Consider the following 27,207-nt stretch of genomic DNA (forward strand, 5'->3'; position numbering starts at 1 on the left):
AAAAAAAAAAAAAAAAAAAAAAAAAGAGAAATGATGCCTTAACCACTAGCTGAATTAAAACATTTTTATATTTTATTTTAATTCAAACAATGATTTTTGTTTTATGGGTTTAATTTTAATTTCAGCTTTTGTAAACTAAAATAACCCTGGCAGAGATGCAATTGTCATTATAGATGATTATCATTTTTATTGATTAGTTGTTGCAGCCCTAATCTTATGTAACCATAACTACGTGCAACAGTGATTTGACACTTCAAGTGTGCAAATGTGCTTGCAGGTGCAAGTTGGTGACCTACTGGAGGTGTTATTTACCTGTACAGCATGGGCCAGATCAGACACCAGGTTCTGCCTCAGTTTCTCATCATTGGGGGCTCCGTGCAGAACAAAGTCTGGGACGTACGTAGGACAGTATCCTCCGAACAGTGACCTCCCGAAGTTGGCAATGCTCGGTTTAGAGTAGTTCTCCACCAACTTTGCCCTAGAAAACACAAAACCTTGTTCATTATCAGCATTTATAATATACATTTTTATCTCACAATTCTGACTTTTTTTCTCGCAATTTCGAGTTTACATCTTGCGAGTCTGACTTTTTTCTCAGAACTATGAGATATAAATGCACAATCGCGAGTTATAAAGTCAGAGCTGCGAGATATAAACTCACAATTCTGACTTTTTTTTTTTTTACCCTCAGAGTTTTGAGATACAAACTCACAACTGCGAGTTATAAAGAAAGAAAACAACTGATATGTTTACAGAATTGTGAGTTTATACCTCACAATTCTGACCTAACTCGCTACTGCCAGTTTATATCACACAATTCTGACTTTATTTCTCAGAATTGCCAGTTTATATCTCGAAATTCTTATTTCAGAACTCGCAATTTCGAGTTTATATCATGCAATTGCGACTTTATTTTTTCATGCAATTCTGAGAAAAAAGTCAGAATTGTCGCAATAACCCCCTTTTTTTTTATTCAGTGGTGGTAACGGACTTCCATAATATATCTCTTGGTATTTTTTGTTTTATGTTTTAAAAATATATTTAATTTTGTGGGTGGTTTTTTAACATCCTTCCCAAAGATGTCCAATGACACAATGTTAACATTAAGGCGATTCTGTGATTTTAACCATATATGCTATATATTATGTGCAACGTTGTTACATTGTAACATTGTAACATTATATATAACAGCAAAAACAACACTTTTTAAAAAAAGTTAATATACCACCCAACCATAATACAGACACAAGCCAAATAAAACGAATGGTTCTGATGGTCCGCTCTTACCCAGGTAACGGCACCTCGAGCTCATCCTGCCAATCGGCCTGCTCGTCACCGTAGTACATCTCATCAGGCCCTTGCCTGGGCATCTCCTGTCCGGCGTCCTCGCTCTCGCTGTCCCCCAGCGCGCTGTCCGAGCTCTCGTTACGTGGAATCTCCCAGTCGTTCAGCGGAACGGTTTTCTTTTTCTCCCCGACGTTGCCTTGTGAAGGGACACTCAGCGAAATCTCGATCCCCTTGTCCTGCTCGGCACAACAGCAGGTCTTACAGCAGCCCGCGCTGTCTCCTGCGTCGCACTTACACCTGACTTTGTCCAAGCGCTCGCAGGTCTGTCCGTGTGAGCCTTGCAGGTTTGGGGCATCTTTTCCTGCGCCTTTCAGCCCCATTTGTGCATTTGTTTGGTAGACATCATCAATAGTCCTCGTCTCCACGGGATTGTCATCGTTAAAATACTCGTCGAACATGTCCATGCAGTCCCCTTGCACTCTTGGACACCACTGAGATGATTTTCTAGTGAAGGACAAGCCTGTTTTGCTGTTTTCATTGGTCTTGATTTGGTCCACTTTAGCCTCACCTAGTTTCTGCTGGTTTTCTTTGAGAAGCTTCTTGTGTTTCTTGATCTCGTCCTCCAGCTTTTGTTGTCGACTCTCCATGTCAGATTCAGGAGACATTGAGTCTCCAATAAGGAATGTGACTTTAGCGGAGGGCTCGTTTCCGGCATTATCAAAGGTCTTGTCGGGGGGTTTCTTCTCTAGCAGCATATCTGATGAATGGAAGATCCTGATGGGCACACCACAGGTTTCCACCTCGGGCCGCACGTCCCCTTGAACCTCGAGCGAAGCTCTTCTCTCGCATGGCGAGGTGGAGCCGACTTTCACTACCGTTTCCAGTCGAGTCTCGAGCCGTGGGCTTCCTGCATCTCTGCAGACAGGTGCTTCGCTGACGCGGTCCGCCTCCGGTACGGCACTTTGCAGGTGTTTGCGTTCATCCGGGGCCTCATTGTCCATATATGTGCTGCTCTGTAAACTGTTGTCATCAGACGGATAGCAGTCTTCTGCCTCGGCACCCTGGGACAAATAGTCTTGGCTTGGCTTGTGCATGGTGACCAGCACGTAGTCGGACTCCTCCACCTCTCCGCGGCGTAGTGATGTGGTGATGAGGGAGCCGGGCATCACGATGGCCTCATCCTCTGCGCTCTCCAGCAGGTGCGTTTCCAGTAACTCAGAGCAGCGGATGAAGTAGGTGAGCACATAGAGAAGACGCTGCACCAGCTCCTGTCGTCGCCCAACCACCACCGTTCGGGAGAGACGCACAGGTGAGCCGATTGCCCCGTACAGATCACCTAAAGCAATAACAACATTATTAATCAAAACAGTTCAAGCAGTGCAGGGTAGTAACTGATTACATGTAATATGGATTACAGACTCCAAAAATTGAATACTTAGATTATATTACATTTTAAAATGCTCATAATCAGATTACAGTTACTTCTGATGGATTACCAGGGATGTAACAATATCAAAACGTCACGATACGATAACATTTATTGCGATATTTAAAAAAATAAATAAATAAAAATAAAAACCACAAATAAAAACTGTGTACATATTAAAGTTAAATTATTCTCTCTAATGCACTTTGAGAGTTCAAAATTAAGAGCTCCAACCTATTATCTCTTAACCAAGAAAACGCAAGTCAGTAAAACGTCAGTGAATTGACTTGTCCTTGGAATTTAAAAGAGACTTAACCCTCTTTTTATTTGTGGTATACTGTCTCATCTCACTACAAATCTAGTGAAATTTTGTAATCATCTGTCGGTTTTAGTTTGTTTGACAGGCATAATCGCCCAAAACACAACTTTAAAGACTTTTTATGTTAGAATAAGAAGTCTGAATACATTTTAAAAACTACACTTTTTGCACAGAAGACCTATCGTTTCACATGGTCATGTGACCACAATGATATCCAGACAGTTTTGCTATTGCAAAACCACGATATTGATAATACATCCCTATGGATTACATGATTACATATTCATAAAATGACAGTAAAATGTTCAGAATTGACTCATTCTCTCTAATTTTTCTTTTTTGAACTGCAGTTCAAACTCAGTGATCACTGATGTATTGTCAATGTGCTATGTGTTGTAACCAATTGCTATTCCTTGGTTTAAAAATATATTTTAAAAAAAAAAGAAAACAGTGCCAAAATATTAGTCAATAAAACTGATCCTATCTGCAGCGATGCAGGAGAAGAAACATTTTTGGTTTCCCAAAGAACCTTTCCATAAACAGTTCTTAAAAGAACCGCAGCTTTAAAGTTGTCCAAATTAAGTTCTTAGCAATGCATATTACTAATCAAAAATTAAGTTTTTTGATTTATTTACAGTAGGAAATACACAAAATATCTTCATGGAGCATGATCTTTATTTAATGTCCTAATGATTTTTGACACTAAAAAAAAAAAAAAAAATTAAGACCTGAATACTAAACTAAAATGTTCTGCTAAGTTTATTTCTACTTCAAGCAATCCTGAGGACCTTAAATAGCTGGTTCAGGTGTGTTTGATTCAGGTTAAAGCTAAAGTCTGCAGCATGGCAGGATTGAAGCTCCTGTTCAATGCAATGTTTTCTAACCCTGTTCCCGGAGACACACTTTCAAACTAATCACTCACACCTGCTTATCAGCTCATCAGCACTGCTAAAACAGATTAGTCAGATAAGGGAAATATCCAAAATGCATATTGTTGGTGCGCCTCCAGAAACAGAGTTGGGAAACCCGGCTCTAAAGCTTGCTGTGCCAAGTAATTTCCTCCAACAATCCACTAGGTGGCGAAACACACACACATTTGACTCTTGCATCATGCATCATTTACCAAGCTGTGCCCAAAGTGGGTTGTAGGGATGTGTTTTCGCCAGCATGTCCACGCTCTGTGAAGAGTGCTTCTCCAGGAAGATCTTAATGGGTGGTTGACCATTAGGCATGACCGTGGGAACCCAGGCGAGATGGTTCGTGAGAACCGCAGTGAGAAGTGCTGGGAGGAATCTAAAAGCAAGCAAGAACATGGTTACATTCACACTTATCAACGACATTTGATGGCTTAAGGAGTATGTGTGACGTTACTCAACTGGTTCTTTGAGGCTTGCTCCATGAGCAGAGCCAGCTCCCTCATGAACTGGCCACAAAGCTGGTTCTTCTCAGGTGGACCCGACATCATGGTGAGCCAGACGGGCTCAGACACACGCGGCATGGTGTACAGGTTGCAGATGGTCGTCCTACAGGGCGTCCGCACACATAAACAGAAGAGCTTTTGTCAACAGCTGAAACAAAGAGCGCTTCAGTGGCACAGGGCTGCCCCAGCTGGGAAAGACCTTTGCAGCATATTTAACTTCTGCAAATGTCACACAGCCCGGGAATATGGGCCGCGTTCCAGAGCTTAACACCCAGATGCCAGTCAAAACGGTAGGAGATCAGGAAAGAGATGCAGAGTCACGAGTAGGACTGCTTCTGCAAAACTAAACAAGTGCGCTTTCTCCACTTTAACACACAAAATAAACCTTACGGCGCACAGTAGATCTCCCGCGTGTTGTTTTCCATTACAAGCAATACTCGTGCTGATTAGGCACTGGGAAAGATGCAGATGTTTGCACAAACTCCCGAGCGATGCCAGCGACCTGACACTTGGAAGAAAGCGACAATGTACTCCCTTCCCAAGCCGTACTACACTTCCCAGTACTGAAGTTAGTGTGTAGTGACCTATAAAAAGCTTCATGCAACAGCAGACAGACAGAACTGTTTTAGCACTGGATTAGGTAAGAGTTATGAAGCTCCAAGGTCTACTTTCACAAACCTAAACCCTGAAATGAGGACTGACAGAACATGACACGCACTAAACGTTTGTCACATTTCAAATCAAGTCAGGGTGATTATTTAAGCAATACGGTATGAGGAATTCACAACATGAACTGTTATAAAACCATACTATATATTAAAAACAGGGCTGTCAGTTGATTACATTTTTTAATCTAATTAATCGCAAAATAAATTTGACCCAAAAATAAAGATTATTTAAAGCTATTTTTGTGTCAGCTGAGAATGTATCAAGTAGACATTACAAATTGTAGCTTTAGAAAGATTTTTTTCTGTTTAATTCAATATAAAATGTATTACACAAACATATAGGCTGCAACGGAAACAGAAACTATAGAACATAAAAGAAGATAATTTGAGAAACATCTCAGTATTTTTGAAACTCATTGTTAAATTGTTTTGGGGTGTATAGATAGATAAAAAGAACACGGATTCATTCAGAAACGAAACACTGCTGTGTTGCTCTGAGACGTGCAACAATTCTGCTATGGCTTCAAAGCTAATAAATGGAGGAGTCCGACAGCGTGCTGGTCACCATGCACAAGCCAATAAAATTCTCCACAAAATTGAGCGAAAACATATAATGGTGCGTTTAAAATGACCCTGGACCACAAAACCAGTCATAAGGGTCAATTTTTTTAAATCTGAATAAATTGATGTATGTTTTGTTAGGATAGGACAATATTTGAAAATCTGTAATCTGAGTGTGCAAAAAAAAAAATTAATAATAATAATAAAATAAAAAATCTAAATACTGAGAAAATTCCCTTTTGAAGTTGCCCAAATTAATTCTTAGCAATGCATATTACTAATCAAAAACAAAGTTTTGATATATTTACGGTAGGAAATTTACCAAATATCTTAATGGAACATGATCTTTACTTTACTTTTTTGGCATTAAAAAAAAAAAAAAAAAAAAAAAAAATTGACCTATATAATTTATTTTTGGCTATTACTACAAATACACCAACGCAACTTAAGACTGGTTTTGTGGTCCAGGGTCACATATTACTCTTGCCGCCCGTGTGATATCCTGTGATATGTGATATTTATAAATATGAGACAAAACACATACAGGGGCATTTTTTTGCACCAACATCTTGAATTTTAGGGCATAACTGCATTTATGGAGTTGTTCCCCTGCATCATATTTGTCAGCAGTCAACTGTATGAAATATAAGATGACATACAGGTCTGGGGACGGGGCCAGCGCGTCAACTGCGTTAAAATATTTTAATCGTGTTACTTTTTTCATAACTAATTAAGTAAGTTAACACGTTCAACTGACAGCCCTAATTTAAAATATTAAAATGTTAATGTCACTGGTGCGTTTGCGTTCATTTGTGTCACTAATCAAAAAGTAATCTATTGTTATACTAGTGCATCTACATTAAATGAACGTAAAAGAGCACTATATTAAATTCAGATTAGGTAAAGCCTGTTCTTATTGTATTTTACACCTAGATTAAATTTGGTCCACCTGTCCTAAATAAAATGTGACCAGGTGATTGTTAACCAACAGATATTTGACAAAAACACCACACACTGATGCACAGGCCCATCTTTTCAGATCTCTGACTTCACAACGCCAAGGTGTATAATTAGCCTGCTGGAGGTGGGAAATCTGAAATATTTGTTTGTCTGTTCACTTGTACATTATTGACTATTCTGGTCCGTCCTGACAGTGTGTGAAGGAGATAAGGTTTCTGTGGCACTAGGGTCAGGTTGCTCTGGCCGTGGACCAACAAGCATATGACTTGGAAGTATGAGAGGGTGCATAGTGGATCACCTCTGAAGAACTGACACGGACCGAGCTTATTTTACACGGACCAGGAGGGAAGCGCACGCTCACACGGCATTCAGCTCCATTCCTCCGGAAGACATTTTAGAATCGGGCAGTTGCATAAAGTCATTATGTTAAGACTGCGCCTTAAGAACTTAAGAAGTTTCACCATCTAAATAGACAAGGGGTAATACTTTTCATATTCATATTAGATACCAAACTATCTTTTAGTAACTGAATTCATTTGAAATGTTGATTAAATAAGATGTGCACCTGGATGCTTTTATCCAAAGCAATCTACAATCGAGAAACTCCTCGTATTGAACGGTTAATCAGTTAAGTGATTGTTACAACCAAATTTTATTTCTCCAGTTTCTGAACAGTTCGGTCAAACGGTGCTACAGAGATACAATGTTTCACTCTCAGGTGAATCAACGTACAAATATACACTACCAGTTAAAAGTTTTTGAACAGGAAGATTTTTAATTTTTCAAGATTTTCAAAGTCTCTTCTGCTCACTAAGCCTGCATTTATTTGATCCAAAGTACAGCAAATATTTTGAAATATTTTTACTATTAAAAATAACAATTTTCTATTTGAATACATTTTGAAGTGTAATTTATTCCTGTAATTTTAAAGCTGAATTTTTAGCATCATTACTCCAGTCACGTGACCCTTCAGAAATCATTTTAATATTCTGATTTGCTGCTCAAAAAACATTTAGTATTATTATTATTATTATGTTGAAAACAGCTGAGTAGATTTTTTCAGGTTTCTTTGATGAATAGAAAGTTCAAAAGAACAGCAATTATCTGAAATAGAAATCTTTTGTAACATTATAAATGTCTTAATCATCACTTTTGATCAGTTTAAAGCATCCTTGCTTAATAAAAGTATTAATTTCTATATATTTTTTTTTATTATTCTGACTCCAAGCTTTTGAATGGTATAGTGTATAATGTTACAAAATCTTTTTATTTCAGATAAATGCTGATCTTTAGATCTTTCTATTCAAAGAATCCTGAAAAGAAAATGTACTTAACTGTTTTAAATATTGATAATAATAATAACAACAACAACAATAATAAATGTTTCAGAAAACAGCAAATCAGCATATGAGAATGATTTCTGAAGGATCATGTGACACTGAAGACTGGAGTAATTAAGCTGAAAATTTAAAATTTAAAATACATTTTAAAATATATTTAAATTGAAAACAGTTATTTTAAATAGTACAAATATTTCAAAATTTTACTGTTCATGCTGTACTTTGGATTAAATAAATGCAGGCTTGGTGAGCTTAAGAGATGTCTTTGAAAAACATTTTAACTGGTAGTGTAGTTGGCATCAGTATAGTCTTACTCAGACTGCAGACTGTCAGTCCAAATCTGATTTGTGTGCATATCATATTTAGCCAGTCTGAATGTCCAACAAAAAAAAAAAAAAAAAAATAAAATCAGATTTTTAGAATTCCTTTTCAAATCGCATTTCTGTAAATCCGTTTCAATCTGACTGCTCAGATCAGATTTAGCATAGCTTTTTAGTCCATGTCACTTTCTCATGCCACGTAAAACATAAACATGTCAAACTTTGCAAAACGTCTTCGCAGAAACAAGACTGCATTGTTGCAAAGTGCAAGTAAAGTGGAAAATGACAATATAAAGCTGACCTACACAACTCTTTGAGTTGAGGCTGGCCGAAACGGAATAATCTAATAATAAATCTGTGCATTCCAGCTTCCTACAGTAAAACAGACCTCCTTGGACACTGAGATACATAGTGTGGACTCATTTAGACTGGACTTTAATAGGTTATGCACAAAAACTGGATCTGGAGTGACAGTCTAAACAATGCTTATTACTCTGAGATCATAGAAAGAATGAAAACAAACCCTTTTTATAATGACAACTGACAGAATTGTAACAAATGTAACATCTCTAATATGATTGACAGGTCGATTTTTGTTTTCATTTCTTTGAATGGGTTACGCTTCTCTTTGCCCTGAACATGATACGCGAGTTATCGTGTGAATCGTGTCAAAGGTCATCATGCTCAGTGTACCAGCAAGCAACTTCCAGTAACGCCTCCAGAGCTGATCTCAGCACAAAGATTAAACGCCTCCTTCCGCAAAAGCGCTAAGAACCTGCTTGGATTCAAAGTCATCGTATGCGAAAGCGCCTTCAGATCAGCGTTGCGCGTCTCATGTCACATGAGCGGATTAGCGGATTAAGTGTCCAGTAAACCTTGGCTGGACTTTGAGTGGATGCAAATAACAAAACACCTGGTGAGCAGCGTCTGCAGACATGTCACCACAAACTCACCGAAACTCATTGAGGCCGTCCACCATGCGACTGTAAGCCAAAGCTCTCTGGCTGGCATCAGCGGACCTGCGGCTCAGTATCATAGCCTTCAAACAAACAGAGCGACACAAACACACACTGTAAGAAAGACATTTCGGACGGTGTAGGAAAACCACAAAAGCACAAATCATGTCTAACCTGTTCAATGGCACTTTTGAGCTTGTTCATGTGACTCTCAAAGAGAGGAAAGTGAGAGAAGAAAAAGTCCTGGAACTTGGCATTTTCTTCCTCGTTGGGCGATAGCAGGAAGATGACACCGATAGCGATTTTCTTCTTCCTGGCGACGCCCAGACTCGGCCCGCTGTTCTCATCAGACATGTTGAAGCTCTCCTCCACAGACCTGAAATGCAAACACACCACTGGATTAGATAGGAAAATATGAGCAGGTGTCGCACACTGAAGTTCAACAGCACTAATGAGTGCCATTACTGCTTGTCATGTCACATTTGCATGCGTTAAAGGAGAAGTCCACTTCCAGAACAAAAATTTACAGATAATGTACTCACCCCCTTGTCATCCAAGATGTTCATGTCTTTCTTTCAAGCGTTTGACATTGAACAGTATATAAAGCCGCATTTAAACTGCATTTTGCAAGTTCCAGTCGGGGCACCATATCAGTCCATTATATGGAGAATAACGTAGAAATGTTTTCCTCAAAAAACTACTTCTTTACGACTGAAAAAGTAAGACATGAACATCTTGGATGACAAGGGGGTGAGTTCATTATATGTGAATCTTTGTTCTGGAAGTGGACTTCTCCTTTACTAGAAAACCTGCTGTAATTAGAAGTGGTTGATGTACTGGTAGCAACAGTAAACTGGTAAAAATTTGTCATGGACTTCTTGTTTCTATTAAGTTCACTATACATGACAATGCATGGTTGCACTATCATAAAAGGCCAAGGCTAGTTGTAAAAGCAGCGTGTGCACAAATGTGTTGCAATCGCACCATCGAGGGAAGACTCCGTTCTCCAGGCTGGTGGTCTGGCTGCGTAACCAACGCCGCTGGTAGCTACTAGCACAGCTGCTGGTGAGAGAGGAGCCCGGTGATGGAAACGGGGTGATCAACAGGCTGCTTAAAGATGCTGTGGACAGAAGATAAGAGCAGCAGTGAGTCGAAACACATGCCAAAAATAAAGTACTTCGGCATGACGCGCAAACGAAAGGATATTCTCTGTGCATCATTTCTGAGCCTATGAACTCTGGCTCTGTTTATTCAGCTACTGCAGCTTTAAAAGAAATAATTAACATTTACTTCAGTTTGTTTCTTCATCAGATTTGGAGAAATGCAGCATTCCATCACTTGCTCACCTCTGCAGTGAACGGGTGCCGTCAGAACGAACAGAAAACATCACAATAATCCACAAGTAATCCACACCACTCCAGTACATCAATTAATGTTCTTGAGAACAAAAGCTGCATTTTAATAAACATTTTAACTTGTTTTTCGGTTAAAATACAAGTCTATAATCCATAATAATGTCTCCTCTAATGAAAAAGTTGTCTGAATCAGACATCTGAATCAGGAGAGAAATATGCACATATAAAGCACTATTTACTAGCCAAAATGGTTCTAAACAAATATGTGACCCTGGACCACAAAACGAGTCTTAATTAGCATGGGTATATTTGTAGCAATAGCCAAAAATACATTGTACAGGTCAAAATGATACATTTTTCTTTTATGCAAAAAAATCATTAGGATATTAAGTAAAGATCAAGTTCCATGAAGATATTTTGTAAATTTCACAATTTTAATTTTACAATTTTAAAGGCAATTTCCTCAGTATTTAGAATTTTTTCAGATTCCAGATTTTCAAACAGTTGTATCTCGGCCAAATATTGTCCTATCCTAACCAACCATACATTAATGGAAAGTTCAATTATCAAAAAAAAAAACTGACACTTATGACTGGTTTTGTAGTCCAGGGTCACATATGTTGGTGTATTTTGATCTGAGAGACAATGGGAGATTTTTCCACTAGAGGAAGTGTTGGATGTTTAGCTTTTTTTTATTTTAGCTGGAAATCTTGAAGTTAAAAACTTAAGATTAATTATTTCTTACAAACCTGCATCTTTTGGCTTCATAAGACATTAACTGATGGACTGAAAGGGTGTGGATTACATATGGATTATTGTTTTTTTTTTTATCACCTCTCATTCTGACGGCACCCATTCACTGCTAAGGATCCAAGAAAGTGAGAAAGTGATGCAATGCTTAATGTCTCTAAATCTGTTACAACGAAGAAACAAACTCATCTACATCTTGGACGGCCTGAGAGTGAGGACATTTCAGAAAATCATCATATGCCTTACAGTGTTGGATCACCCAAAAATGAAAATTAGCCCTCCAGGGTGTATATCACGTCCATCTTTCAGACGAATCCAATCAGAGTTATATTAAAAATTGTTCTAGCTCCTCCAAGCTTTATAATGGCAATGGGCATGCCAGGGCACGTGTAACGCTGACATCCTACCTCATCCCCCCAGAATGGTTTCCGTATTTGCACAAGCTAGAGAAAAGTGATTATTGATAAAACGCATTGATTTGCCTCTCGAGCCATTTGTGAGGCACTTTTTTTAAATTATGGATAGATGCACTTTCTTGGACTTGTTTTGGACTGTTGAAAAGAAACACCTGCCCATAAACAATTTGTAATATAACTCAGACTGCATTCGTCTGAAATAAGAAAGTCACATACACCTAGGATGCCTTGAGCCTTGGGCTAATTTTCATTTCTGGGTGAACTAACCCTTTAAGAAACACCCCATCACATGTGAAACGAGCACTGATAAAGCACTGATGGCATTTGGGTTTTCAGGGTCACCAGAGTGGCCGCAAGAGAGCGATGTTTAGAACGAGGTGACACGTTCAAAGAGCTCAATGGAGATGAAACACGTGTGCCGAACCAGGCCTGAATATAGCCTCTTCATTTACTAGTGCAGGCGGGCAGTTTTGGGAACCGCTAAATATAAATATCTGTGCATGTGATGCTGCATTAGCCAGAACGAGAGATCCCAGCTATGCTGCCCAGGTCATCAGGCACTTTCCATTGCACAAGCTTTTCCAGGTCTGCTGCATTTTCAGAAGGCTGCACATCTTAGTGGCAAAGGGTTCAGATATTCCTGTGCTGTGAGCTTTAGGACGTCCTGACTGTGGTATCATTTATAATTAGGACACAACAGAATAACGGCTACATATGAAGTTGTTTGTGATTACAGAGTAAGATCTACTTAATTTTTACTTCGCAATTTTTTGCACACATAAATTTGAAGTCAAATTTAAGCACTGAATCTACTTAAAGTTAGGAAAAATTAGCAAAGGAAATAAGTAAATTTAACATAGCCAATTAGAGTTTGATGAGTAATTCTACTTAATTATTGTAACTTAAATCTGCAATTCTCAAGTACACCTGGAAAATACTTGAATCTGATTCCATACTTTTCCAAACCCTGTATGTGCTCTAAAAAGTTTCAGTTTAACTTTAAGAAATTATGACACGAGATATATTACACAACAAAATATATTAATAATGTACAGTAGGATATACTTCTCACTATTTAAGGAATAAAAAAGGAATTGTTAAATGCACATTTGACTACGTTTGATTAATAAAACTGCTTAAGTTTTATGCATTAATATAATAATTACCACAGTTTTTGATGATAAAACTGTATTAAGTCATAAAACACAGACTCCAAAAAAATTAAAACAAAACTTCTAATAAGTTAAAACACTTAACAGGGCACTGTTATTGTTAATAAAATAAAATTAAACTATTAAAATTGAATGCAGAAAAATAAAAATCAAAAAAGCACATAAAATAGATGTCACAGAGCCCTAAATATAACATTGTCTTACTTGTGGGCTAGAAATAAAGCTTTTGCATGCAGTGTGTGTTTGAATGTAAATGTGTCCCATTTGACATCTGCATGTGCAAACAGACTCACCGGAGCGGGCGATGCCACTGTCTCTCTCATCATACAGTCCCCTCCCCGGCATGTCCATGGGGTTACTGTGTCCTGAGGGGAAGCAGAGAAAGTCATGCAGGGATGATTTTAAAGAGTTCGCTTATCCCTACCCACCACCCGTCCAGCCATCTTATCACCACTGTGATCTACCTACACATCAGACACATGCACACGCAGCAGGCAGAAAGGAGGGCAAACCGGTGCATTATGGGGGACGGGGTAGAAAGAAACCCTGGGCTTGTCAAAGCTAGAGAGATCACACCAGAACAGATCTACCAGTTACACAGCCTAAATGCTGTCGCATAATCAAAGCACTAGCAAACGCCTTAGATGCACATGCACAAAACACTAGTGCCACATGCACACACCCGTGCACACACACACAGGCCAACCTGAAAAGAAAGAGGCGCTCTTGATGAGACGGAGAGGGCCTTGCTCTGAGAGCGCCCGGCGCGGGCTGCAGAGCTGAGAGAAACCTGTACGGTACCGCGATCAGGAGGAGCAGGACGACAAATGAAGAGAAAGACACACATCCAACTGTTAGTTAAGTACAGCAAGAGACACAGAGATGCTCAAAAGTCTGGAATCATTCATATTTTTGAATCAAAAAAAGTCTCTATGTTCACCAAGGCTGCACTTACTGATCAAAAATACTGTGAAACAGTAATGCATATATTTGCAACATTGTTACTCCAGTCTTCAGTGTCACATGATCCTTCAGAAATCATTCTAATATGCTGATTTGCTGCTCAAGAAAAAATTCTAATCAATGTTGAAAACAGTTGTGCTGCTTCATATTTTTAAAATGCAGGGTAAGTATGTTTAAAATAAATAATTAAGGATGCATTAAATTACTCAAAAGTGACAGTAAGGTCATTTAGAATGTTACAAAAAAAACTACTTAAAATAAACACTGTTCTTTTTTAAACAAATAATCCTGAAAAATGAAATGCATCACAGTTTCCACCAAAATATGAACCAGCACAACTAATTTCAACATTGCAATTATCAGAAGTGTGTTTTGAGCAGCAAATCAACATATTAGAATGATTTCTGAAGGATCGTGTGACACTGAACAACACAGGAGTAATAATGCTAAAAATTCAGCTTTGATTAATTACATTTTAACATATATATAGAAAATAGTTACTTTACTGTTTTGCAATACTTTTTGATCAAATGAATACAGTCTTGGTGAGCAGAAGGGGCTTCCTTAAAAAACATTTTAAAAATCATAATAACTCCAGACTTTTGACCAATAAGCTGTCTTTAAGCTGTCAGGATGACACAAAGAGACAGATGAAGGGCAACTCCACACAGAACAACTGAATCTATGAAAAAATTCATATTTAGACTCAATTCAATAATCTGTGCAGTCAATTCTGTGGGTGTTGCACACAAACACTGCTGAAAACTGAACTCAAATGTGATAGTTAGGTAACACAAAAACATGTACGGGTCAAGGTTCAGCCTAAAACCAAATATTACATTGTGTATAAAAACAAATTCAGTCTCTGCAGTTTTAAATCACATTACTGTGTCACATATATAAGAAAAGAACAGCTTAATTTTATATTTAAAACTAATTAAATACACACAAAATAAATATTCTATGTATTTTAGGACTGTTTAACGATTAATCGCAATTAAATCACATCCAAAATAGTTTTTGTTTACATAATGTGTGCGTACATTTATATATAATATACACACACAATACACACACATGCATATATATATTTTAAAAAATGTTATATATACAAATATTTTTTAATATATAAACATAATACCAATTAAATGAATATAATTATACACATACATATTTTCAAAATATATACTGTATGTGTGTGTATTTATATATACATATAATAAGTATACACAGTATACACATAAAAACTTTTATTTAGGATGCGATTAATCGCGATTAATTGTTTAACAGCTCTAACGCATTTATTAATTTTTCCTATAACATAAAAAATGCATGATTCTGGGGAAAGAAAAGCTTAAATGTTTAGATTTAATTAGTTTAAATTATTTTATATAATTTATTTATTAAAAATAAATCTAAAGAAAAAAAATAAAACCTATACTGCATTTTCATTAAGCAAATTTCTCTTTTCCTTCCCGGATTAAAAAAAAAAATAAAAAAATAAAATAAAAGATGAAAATGCTTTCCATTCTCTCAATTAATTCCTAAAAGATTTGTTAAATCCTAGATCCTGAACTAAAAATACGTTTGGGTTAAACAGTTTCTTTACGCACAGTACAATGCTCAAATCTAAAGGAAGAACTATGACCTGGACATGTTCTCAACAAGTCCTTAAAACAAACACATAATCACAGTGTTTAAAACAGCACTGTGATGGTTTCATAGAAAACTTGCGGACAATGGAGGAGAACAGACACAGAAGAAAACTTAGGAAAGCACTGAGATCATTACAAAAACAAATGTTTTTGACAGCTGACAATGTAAATGTCATTCAAGGATTAATTTGGCAATAGAAACTGTATTGAAAATGTACATGGAGCAAGTTCATGCTGAGGTACAGAGGATCTTGCGTTACCTATGCTGCCCAGGAAGCCGTTGGTGACAGTGTTCTGCTCAGGCCGCATCGCGCCGGAGTCTTGATTGATGAACTCTAAACTGTCCTGCAGTCTGTCAAGTAATTAAGAAGAGAAATGAGACAACACACCATAGCGAACGTGCCGCTGAATGTGCGTGCGAGAGTGTATGGCATACGTGTTCAGGCTGCCGTAGACGCTGCCACCTGTTCTCGCTGTAAACACTTTACTGAGCATCAGCTGCGGAGGAGATCTGGAAACAAACACACACACCTGATCAGCACAGGACATTCATCACACACACACACACACCATCAGACTGACATCTGTACAGTCTCACCTTATCTGGTGGATCTTCAGCGTTGAGCCTTTGTAACTCATGGCCACCGAGCCGAACATCATCTCTCCGAGCATGTTAGCATCTGATGAGCACCGTGAGGAGCCCTGACACAAAGAAAGAAAGAGCAGAGCACACAGGTTTGAATCTGCAAGAGCAGCACACAGGGGTGTGTGATATGTATCTTACACAATAATACTCTATTTGAGTGCGTCACACGGTTTGCACAAACCAAACAAAAGCACGTCTTGAGAGCATGCATTCAATGCCTGATGAAGACTAGCAGAACGCAGTTAGAATGATCTAGAATTCAAGATATGAAGGCAAAAAATCCTCTGTAGGAGGTATTATCTTATATTTATATATGGTATAGTTTAGCAAAATCACATGCACGTGCTGTTATTTTTTTTTTAAGTTAATATTAAGTGATTTATATTTTAGACACACTAACGTCAATCTGTTTTTCCTAATTTCACTAATGAAAACTGTTTCAAACAAATCAGAGAACTGTTGAGCATCTCTGAGCAACACAACAGTGATTTTGAATGAATCAGTGATTCAATGATCCATTCATAGAGACAGACACTCGCTTCGTCCCCAAATGAATCAGGCATTTTAATTAATAGGTTAAATTAGGTCTGAGCCATGGCAAAAAATAAAATAAAAAAAAAAATCTTGATTTTTTTTTTTCGTATTGTTTGGCTGTGTCTGTAACATTTTCTTAATGAACCATTTAAACTAAAGTTCTATTCTAATTGCAGCACACATGAAGGTGTCAATATGGTGTAAATGTAAATCAAATCACTTGTTAAATATCTTTGCAGAAAAGATATATGGAATATGAAGTCACATACTGTACAATATATGTTCAGAAAAATGCATTTAAAAAAAACAAACAAAAAAAAAGTCAAGTGAATTTAAATTCAAATTCACGATGATTTGAAACAACAGGTCTTCCAGGCAAAAAGTGTAGTTTTTAAAATTTATTTAAACAACTTATTCTAACCTTAAAGGTCTTTAAAGTTGTGTTTTGGACCATTATGACACAGTATCTGTCAAACGAACTAAAACCGAAAGTGCAATATGGCTTAATCCCTTCATCAAGTTTCAAAGCGAAGCATTCACAGTGTTTTCCATGCCTCAGAAAGGCTCCATTCACAGTGAATGAACACAGTGATCTCGTTTATTGCAAGTGCTGTGAGTTAAGTGTGCATTTGGAAACGCAACGGCCACCAGTTATGCTTCATTTTTGCCGCAGATGATTACAGCATTTTACTAAATTTGTAGTGAGTTTTCCTTCAAAATAAAAGTTCTACTGCTGCTTCCATCAAAATAAAAGCATAAAAGTGCAATATAAATTGCTGACAGCTAGTAGTTTAAATGGGTAATGTTACTGCAGTCCAAATACAAAATATCTCTTTCAAGTGTAGAAATTAGGAAAGTAGTATTGCAATTTCCCCTACTGTAGTGTAAAGCAAAAATAATGACCTATGAAATATTCATTTTCATTTATTTTGCAGTGCAACTGTTTTACAATGTATGGCGATTACTGTCGTTGTTAATATAATTATTATTATATTCTAATTTGCTTGGCTTCCTAAAACACCAGTGTGAATGTAAATTAGACTGAGACAGTATATCACAAATAAAAAGAGGGTTGAGTCCCCTTTTAGGTTCAGGTACAAGTCAGTTCACTGACTTTTTTCTGACTTAAGTAGTTTTAGTTATGAACATGGATTGAAGCTCTTATTTCGAACTCTCAAAGTGCATTAGAGAGAATAATTTAACTTCAAAATGTACAAAACCTTTATTTTTTTCCTTAATTTCTATTCAATTTCTATCCAAAATATTGATTTCTCAATTTAAAAATATAAAACTGTGGCAAAATATTAAATTAGAATTAACTAATAAAAAAATATGGAAAAAAAGATGAATAAATGACTCAATGATTGACTTTTTAAAACAGTGAACTGCCACCACCTACTGGCATTTTTAGTTTCATATTTCACATTTTAAAATTCAAAATTATCATATTAATCTCAAAATCTCTCTATTTGCTGTGTAAACAGATCTAAATGCTTTAGATGCAGCTTTTGCAGTGCAAAAATGGATTTTGTTGCTACCGATTCATTTGATTGGTAACAATCTATAGCATCTCATTATCCGAATGGAATTTATTGGTTAAAATATAAGATTCTGGCACAAGATGATGCATACTTCTAATAAAGTTCAAAATGCAAATTCAATTTCAAAATGCTTTCAATTTAATGTCAGGCCTTAATGAAATAGTTCACCTGTGAACTGACCACTGAACATAATATGAAGAGAGAGTAACGAAGGCTTGTGACGGGACTCACCTGGAAGCGGTTTTGTTCTTTTGGCTCAGAGGCGCAGGACGAGCTGCTGTCTAGAGAACTGGAGCTGCCACCCGTAGGCCTCAGCTGACAACACTTCCCAAACATCTTCGCCTGTGCCTCTCCACACACCCTCTGCAAACAACAAACGGGTCACGGACAAACTCAAAAACTCATGAAGGCAGTCACTAAACCTGAGAAACACACCAGTTCAGAGTTCTGCAAAAAAGACATCTAGGATGTGTGTTTGTCTGGAGTGCATGCAGAAGTGCACGAAATAGCAAAGGCTGTTTTAAACAGTTAATGGTGAATCAATAGTCATCAATCAGTTTTAAAAAGCATGAGTGGAGAGCCTGAATTAAATGAGGAGACACTACAGCAAAGTACCAGCAGGTAAACAAGTAAACCAAACAGCAGTTTAATATGATTCATAATCAGATGACTCTTGTGTATGAGTCGGTTCTGTAAATAAATCAAGATGACTCTTGCTGAATCAGTCTGATTACTTGTTTACTGAATCCAGTTTAGTAATCGGTCACTTACCCACCTTCATGTTGTTCCAAATGCACGAAAATGTATTTAAGTTTAGATATTTCAGTGCTTCGACTGAAAGTCCACTGACACATTAAAAAGTTCCATTCATATGAACTGAGCCTTTTTATCCAAATCTTGTAAATAAAAGCCTAAACGAGATCTGTTCATCATATAAAGAGACTGTGTCTACGTATAAATATTAACACGCGTGATAATAAGCTGGAGCAAAGTTGAGCTTGCTTGACGCACAAGTGATTTGTTCACTAAAGTGAAACTTCTGTGTACCATATTTGATGCGTGTCAATGTTCATGTGAATAAAAGGCTAAATTAAATCCAGTCATCGTGCGTCTCTTCAGCAGACTTGGAAACACATTTTGAAACTTTTGGCTTAATAGAAAGACATTAATCTCTGAAGTGTGCATATAAACATTTTTTCATGCATGCTTTTTAACTTCAACCATTGTTGTGATTCAGTAAACAGCAAGTCAAGTGTTACATGAGAGGTCCAGCACTCGTCCCAGATGAGGGAAAGGCCCGAGTTAATGAGTGTTTTGGCTGTGCGTGCCAGGCTCGGCGTCTCTAATGGCTCATGCTGAGTCTCGTCCCGCTCTGTGAAGAGCACAAAGGAACTCGAGCATGTGAGACTGTCATATGACTTCCTTAACAACTCGTGAGCAGGGCCGTTTGCTTACTCGCTCTCTTCTGCTCTCAGTCAATGACGCTCTGTCTCTCTCTCTCTAGTGAAACAATATCCTCTGCCAAAAGCGTCATGTGATTGCAGCCGCAGCTCAACTCCATATCAGCGATCTCCAGAGCCTCACCCGAACACATTAGACGGGCTGTTTATTATTCATCTGGCTGCATTGCACACCAACAGCAGCTTGAACCTGCAGTATATGTCAATGAACATGCAGCAGGTTTTACTTTTATGAGGGTTTTTAAATCATCATTTAACCACTGCAACATTTTACACACGTGGCATGCTGTGTGTGTTTGCGTTTAGCAGGTTTCAGGTCAAAGCCATACTGAACTGACTGGTAAATATCAAAGGTTAAGTAACCAAACGAATGATCCAGGGCTCATTTATAATGCCGCACCATTTGGAACAATCAGTAATGACACTGACTTATATTTCACACACTTTAGTCAGGGTTTCTATAGGTTAAACTTAAGACTTAAAAGACCCTTTTAAGACTAAGTTCAAATAAATGCATGGAATAAATTAAAAACAACACAATACATTATGATGTTTCTTCGTGCTAACAAGCACCAAAACAAGGAAATAACTTTTATTATACCTTGTGATCACACTGCAAAAAAGTGATGTTCTTCCTCAGTGTTTTTGTTTTGTTTTCCAATGCAAACGTACTTGAAAAGGCAAAATGAGAGAAGTGCTCAAAATTAAGTGGGTTTATGATTAAAACAAAAACAAATATCTGCCAATGGGCTGAGAAAAATCAACTTAATTCAAAGAGGGAAAAGGTTTTCATTCCCTACTGACAGATATTTGTTCTTGTTTTAATCATAAACAGAAAACAAGATGTTATTTTGCCTCTCAAGGAATTGTTTCTTGACTTAAGGATGTTTAGATATTTTTATTTGGAAATAAAGCAAATACTGAGGAATTTATTAATTTTTACAGTGCATGCAACATTTAATGGCATGGCTTTAATACATTACTTTTATAATACATTTACTTATATTTATTCAGTTACCTTTTTAATACATTTATACATTAATTTTCAATTAAAAAACAACAACAACTTAAGGCTTCAATAGCTCTGCTAACAAACACTAGAATAAGGAAATAACTTTTACTGTACCTTATGATCACAAAAAAAGACGTTCTTTCTCAGTATTTCTGTTTTCCAGCGTAAACATCCAAAGATGGATTTACTTGAAAAGCAAAATTACTTAAGATTAAGTGTGCTTACGATTAAAACAAAAACAAATGAAGGGTTTATTTGCAAAAACAGATAACTTTACTACTTTATATCAAAATAACCCAACTGCAGTTTAATGCACAATTTTAACAAAACATGATTTTTTTAACCATTGTTAAACAGATTTGTTCTTGCTTTAAGCATAAACAAAAAAAAACAAGACTTCATATGTTCATTTTGCCTCTCAAGTAATTGTTTCTTGATTTAAGGATGATTATTTATATTCGGAAACAAGGCAAATACTGAGAGAAATATTTTTTACAGTGCATGCAACATTTAATACCGTGACTTTATGAATTTATGACTTACTGCTCTGATTTAAGAATCTTTAAGGTCTTAATTTGTGGGGAAAAAAAAAAAAAAAAAACATATACTCTATACTCTTACTTTGAGATTCATGATTTCCTTTATGTTATCACATTCAGTCCAGACTGATTGTTTTCCCCAGGGGAAATCACAGATCAGAATTCCCTTCACATTACACAACACGGCAGTCATATGATAAAAAGGTGTGGAAAATGTTGGTTTCCCGGTGAACCAGTGTCTGCGCTGCACCCGCAGCCTCATGACAGCAGATGACAAATAACTTGCAGACGTGACAGAGAGCTTGACACGCCTTCAGTCATGTGAATGTGAAAGAATGCTTACACACTCAGTGTCAGCTGATGCTATTATTACTGGAGATAAGGCCTGCGGTTCACACAGCACTCACCGTGACCGGAGCATCTTCTGTGCTTCTCTTTCTGGCGTCCGAGTCGAAGAGGACATTCCTGCCGCGCCGCTCACAGTCCTGGTAGACGATGAGACGGATCTGGCTGGGCTCCAGCTCTGGTGACGACCAGCTGAGGGACACAGACAGCAACGTGAACACCACAAACACACTGACACTTAATTAGCAAGCTTCCCTCAGCCATCGGCTGCCCAAACGGCGGCCCATGGGGCCGTGAGGGATTTCGATTGGGATGAAGGCAGCGAGGGCAGGAATGGCATGGGCACAAGTTATTTCTGTGCTCTGCGTCAAGGCAGGTGAAGAAAGGCCCAGAGCGCACGGCTGTTTACTCGTCACATTCCTGACGACTGGACTCATTCGCCATCCAGACACGGAGCACATCATCCGCTTTATCAGGAATTGAGACAAACAAGCTGCACACAAAGACAACATGACGCACAACCACCCCCTCAAAAACACTGAAACTCAATCACAACCATAATCCTCACAGCTGATCTGAAGAAAATTCACTCTTCTTTCATCCCAGTCTTAAACAAGCCAATGATACAAGCCAACGACAACACCTTACAGATCAGGGGGGTTTTAATCTTTTAGATGCCACAGACCCCTAAATATAATTATCACTGTGCGAGGGACCCCGTTCTAAAATGTAAAAGATATTTATTTAGTTTCTTCTATAAATACACAATTTAATTCTAAGTTATAAGCAAGTCAACTGGAAAATATTTAGTATATTCCTTTTTTCTAAAACAATTATTTAAAAGTATTTTAAATAAAGTACAGGATTTATTTATCTTTTTGAATCTAAAATGTATAATTTATTTTAATATAATTTGTATTTATTTCTTTGTTTTCATTTAACTAATTTATTTTAATCACCTTTTGCATAATTTTGTTTCTTTCATTTTTATTCAATCATATTTTTATATTAATTCTTTTATCTTTATATAAAGTATAATAATATAATACAATTACAATTACAATATTAATAACATAATGTTTACATTTATTTTTAAATTCTTTATGCTTTTTCTCAAACATTGCCAAGAACCCCCCTAGCACTTCCTTGCGACCCCAGTTTGAAAACCCCTGTTATAGATAAAGGCAGTCAGTGGCAGATATACACAATATTACATTTAAATAACACATCCACAGCATTGTTGTGACAAAGCTTTATTATTTTACATTACTAAAATAATTGGAAATGTAATAATCAACTTGAATGAAACTTCACATAGAGGCTTCTTGATATTGTTCTGTAATCTTATATTCTAGTTGTATATTTTTCTCAAACAAATAGTTCACTTCCAGTGTTTACAAAGTGAACATGCAAAGAAGATCAAACGCCATTTACAAAAAAAGGTAAAACGATGTAGGATGATTTTGAGGTTGAAGAACAAAATGAGACAGGAGTTTTTCGACATACTCTAACTCTATTGACCCGGATAACAGACTACGCACGCGCATCGCAGAGATGAGACAAGATGAGCATTTGAGGTTAAAAATTAAAAATTGTCCATTTGTTTCGAAAATGACAGACGGTTTCACTAGATAAGACCCTTCTTCCTCGGCTGGGATCGTTTAGAGTCCTTTGAAGCTGCATTTAAACTACATTTTGGAAGTTCAACCTTGGGAGCAACACTGAAGTCCATTATATGGAGAAAAATACTGAAAGGTTTTCCTCAAGAAACATAATTTCTTACTGACTGAAGAAAGAAAGACATAAACATCTTGGATGACAAGGGGGTGAGTACATTATCTGTAAATGTTTGTTCTGGAAGCTAACTTCTCCTTTAAAATCATTTGAATAATGTGAAAACTGCACCCATGTGTGTCAGCACTTAAACCAATACCAGTAACACATTTTCTCAAAGACTGGTTAGGTTGCAGTAATTATACACACAGAAAAATTTGAATATAACATTATACTAAAGCAGGATTTACAGGTGTTGTCTCGCACACGTCATGTGACTGCAGAAACATCTGGATGTACACAAAAACCATCAGTCAACACCAGTGTTGGGGAAATGCATTACAAGTAATGCGAGTTACGTAATCAGATTACTTAGTAAAGTAACATTACTTTTTAATTCACAAGAAACATCTGAGTTACGTTTTCAAATAAGTATGGCCAATTACTCTGTTTTACCATTGACTGATTGACAGCTTTCCTGTCCCCATATTGGGGGAAATTGGGAGTAAGTGCAGAAATGAACTCAGAATATAAATATGATCCACTTCATCCATACTAATAAGCAAAAATGTTATTAAACTAACATTTTAAACCAACATTTGTGCTTAATTTGTTTTACTACTGAAGAGCGTTGAACTTTCTTCTTCTGTGTTCTACTGTACAGACGTGAATACAAATTTCCTTCAGCCTGAGGCTTATTTATTTCAGTCAATACATTTTTTTTTAGTTAGGTTGTTAAGTGTTGGGGTCGACCGATTATCGGCACCGATATCAAGCATTTTATGGTTATCGGTATCAGTCATTTTCAAATCCGATTTGCCGATAAAATAATTTAAAAGCATTTAAAGAAAGTTTGTCAGAGCCCTTGTTATTCTTAAATTTTATTATTACACTAGACATATATATCAGTTCAAAATATTGGTCTACTTGATCTGTAATAATCGGTATCGGCCCTGAAAAACACATATCAGTCAACCCCTTGTTAAGTGTTGGAGGTGGGACTTTTATTTTGTCCAGATGAACAAGAGCATTCTCTTTCCTTATTTGTTTAAGGTCTTTGTTTAACGTTTCTGAATAAATGATGTTCTCTTTAACATTTTATTCATCAAAATCCTAAAAAGTATCAAAAGTTCCAAAAAAATGTAAGCATCACAACTGTTTTCAACACTGATAACACATGAGCATATCAGAATGATTTCTAAGGGATCATGTGACACTGAAGACTGGAGAAATGACGCTGAAAATTCAAAGTTGCATCACAGAAATAAATTATATTTTTAGGTATATTAAAACTAATAAAACATTATTTTAAATGCAGCCTTGATTAACCTAAGAAAATTCTAACATGCTACTCTCTAATATATCAGCATCAACCATCCAAAAATATTTTTAAAACAAATATAATACATTTAAAATGAATTACTAATACTAAAATATACTAAAAAAACATGTTTTTCCCCAAGAGTAATGAGAACTACAGCAGCCAACTGATATTTTCAGGGGGAGACAGGTGAGACAGAGGGTGACAAGACCTAGACTATTATCCTAACGGTGATCTTATATGCACTGCTTCAGAATGAGAACGAGTCCTGTTCACCGTAATCTGCTGCGGGTTACATAAGACCTGATCATCATTACAGCTCACAGCGAGGAGGATGAATACAACCTACAGCAAAACCTCTCACTCACACGGAAACACAAACACTGTCACGCTGTTACTACAGCAGCCACACGCAATGACAGGCAGAAAGCAAGCGGTCGTCAGGTACCTGGGCATCAGAGCGTTTATACCCGTGCGCTTTCCCATCCTCCCCAGCCTGCGACTCGCTCTTCCTCAGCACAGAGCGCTGCTAAGAATAGCAATGAACTAAATTCACAAAACAACATGAGACTGTCAGGTGACCTCCAGGCCGAGCTGGACAGCGCCAGACAAAGACATGCGGACGCGCCGCTGGACGCGGTGAAACTGGAGAGAGCGTGATGTGGGCATAGAGAGGCTAACGCGTCCTCTCCGGACTCCCTGCGAGAGGAGGTCAGCGTCTGAACGTGTTGGGAGCGAGCGGCCGTTACATAAAGAAACTATCCAGACCGTGACGCACTTCCTGTCCGCTAACTGGGGTCGTTTTTGAATTCATGCTTTGGGAATGTTTCCAGGCCGCATTCCTGTCAGCTCGCTCAAGCGGAGCCTACGGGAGTCCAGCGAGGACAATAATAGCTCAAGCTCAGTATCTGCTCTGTGAAGGAGCACAGCTGCTGGTCTATGGCACATCCACTCACAGCATCCATCATTAAAATGTGTTTTTCAGGGCCGATGCTGATGCTGATTATTACAGATAAAGTAACCGATAACCGATATTTGGAACAAATATATATGTCTACTGTAAAAATGAAAATTAATGTCAAAATTAAGAATGCAAAAACTTTTTTTAAATGCTCCTAAAATAATTTTATCGGCAAAAACGTTTTAAAAGCGGCCGATACTGAAAACCATAAAAATGCCTAATATCAGCACCGATAATCGGTCGACCCTTACTTACAACACACTTAGTTTTCTGCCATGATCGAATCCATTGAAAGCCAGAAATATTATTCAAGTGTAAAATTAAGACTGACACCACATTTACCTCATAATATGCAGATAACAATCATTTTCCCATTATAAATTCTTTCAGCAACAGGAAAACCAATACAGGGTGCTACAGTGGGACCATTTCAGAATGGAAAAATATTTAGAAGCAGCAGTGCGAGTGACCCGATCAGCATATTTGTGTTTGCGCTGAGGGGAACTTCAAAGGTTTCTACATGATTTTGCAATGTTGAGTAATGTATCACACACATATCTCATGAAATCCTTTTATAAACAAGGTGTAGAGAGCGTGTAAATAAGAGATTTATTGTGCAGTGTAGAGAGCTTCGTTGATTATAATGGAACTTTGTGAGATCGCGATAAACTAAGATGAGTGACAGCGTTTAATGATATTTTAGGGAGTTCGTAAAAGAGATATTGATTTAATACAACAGTTAAATAAGTTATTAAGTGACTTAGATTGTCTGACTATGACACTATTGCCTGATTTTGCTCTATTTCGTCGTCAAAAATAGTTTGAAACAAGTCACAACTGAGCTGCTGCACATCTCCATTCAAAGCGGTGTTTCGTTTATGAATGAACGTGCATTTTTAACAAATCTACTGAGTCAGTGATTCAATTTCCCATTCATAAAGACTTGCTTTATTCTTGAATGAATCAGCCGTTTGAATGAATCAAATGAATGAATGATTCAGTATTTAAATCAGTGACTTGAGCCACTTACAGGCAGTTTTACTTTCATTTTTAAAGTATCTTTTCAGTTATTTAAATCATGTAATATTTCTATATTCAAAATGTTATATTTAAGACATTAATCTCAACATGAATTTATGAATTTGATTGCAATCATGCCACCTTTGAGCCTCATTAAACATATGAAAATACACCTATAAGCCACTTTTTCTTGTTCTTCTTTGCCACCTCTGTAGTACAAATTAATTTTGTTAATACTGATTTCATTTGATTGGTAACTTATTCTTATTCTGTTGTTTTAATTAGAAATTTTAAAAAGCTTATAAAATATATTTTTTTAAGGATATGACATAAAAGATGCCATTACAACGGCAAATATATATATATACAGGAGTCAAATATAATTTCTTAATGGAAAGGTTAATTTGGATTATTGATTAGAAGTGCTTCTGAAATTTTGACTGTGCTCCTAAATTTTTAAGTTAGGAGCACAAGTGCTCCTAAAAAG

At 37.0% G+C, this 27,207-nt stretch overlaps 1 protein-coding gene across 3 annotated transcripts in view; it reads right to left on the minus strand.

Moving 5' to 3' along the window:
• fnip1 (folliculin interacting protein 1) overlaps positions 1-27,207 on the minus strand; it is a 36,488-nt gene that overhangs the window by 3,700 nt on the left and 5,581 nt on the right. The window contains exons 1-15 of one of the 3 annotated variants that reach the window (XM_051092801.1): positions 25,188-25,762; positions 21,708-21,837; positions 18,521-18,652; positions 16,167-16,270; positions 16,005-16,079; positions 15,829-15,920; positions 13,657-13,740; positions 13,244-13,315; positions 10,242-10,377; positions 9,432-9,633; positions 9,255-9,340; positions 4,409-4,555; positions 4,156-4,325; positions 1,288-2,623; positions 313-478 (exon numbers count right to left, since the gene is read on the minus strand). In XM_051092801.1, the coding sequence (XP_050948758.1) occupies positions 313-478; positions 1,288-2,623; positions 4,156-4,325; positions 4,409-4,555; positions 9,255-9,340; positions 9,432-9,633; positions 10,242-10,377; positions 13,244-13,315; positions 13,657-13,740; positions 15,829-15,920; positions 16,005-16,079; positions 16,167-16,270; positions 18,521-18,652; positions 21,708-21,837; positions 25,188-25,225 (2,970 nt within the window). In that variant the 5' untranslated portion in view covers positions 25,226-25,762. Of the gene's footprint in view, positions 1-312; positions 479-1,287; positions 2,624-4,155; positions 4,326-4,408; positions 4,556-9,254; positions 9,341-9,431; positions 9,634-10,241; positions 10,378-13,243; positions 13,316-13,656; positions 13,741-15,828; positions 15,921-16,004; positions 16,080-16,166; positions 16,271-18,520; positions 18,653-21,707; positions 21,838-25,187; positions 25,763-27,207 lie in introns of those variants that run through there. The other 2 variants (XM_051092800.1, XM_051092802.1) reach the window with 2 other exon arrangements.

The sequence above is a fragment of the Labeo rohita genome, chromosome 21 (genome assembly GCF_022985175.1).
Source record: "Labeo rohita strain BAU-BD-2019 chromosome 21, IGBB_LRoh.1.0, whole genome shotgun sequence".
Lineage (NCBI taxonomy): Eukaryota > Metazoa > Chordata > Actinopteri > Cypriniformes > Cyprinidae > Labeo > Labeo rohita.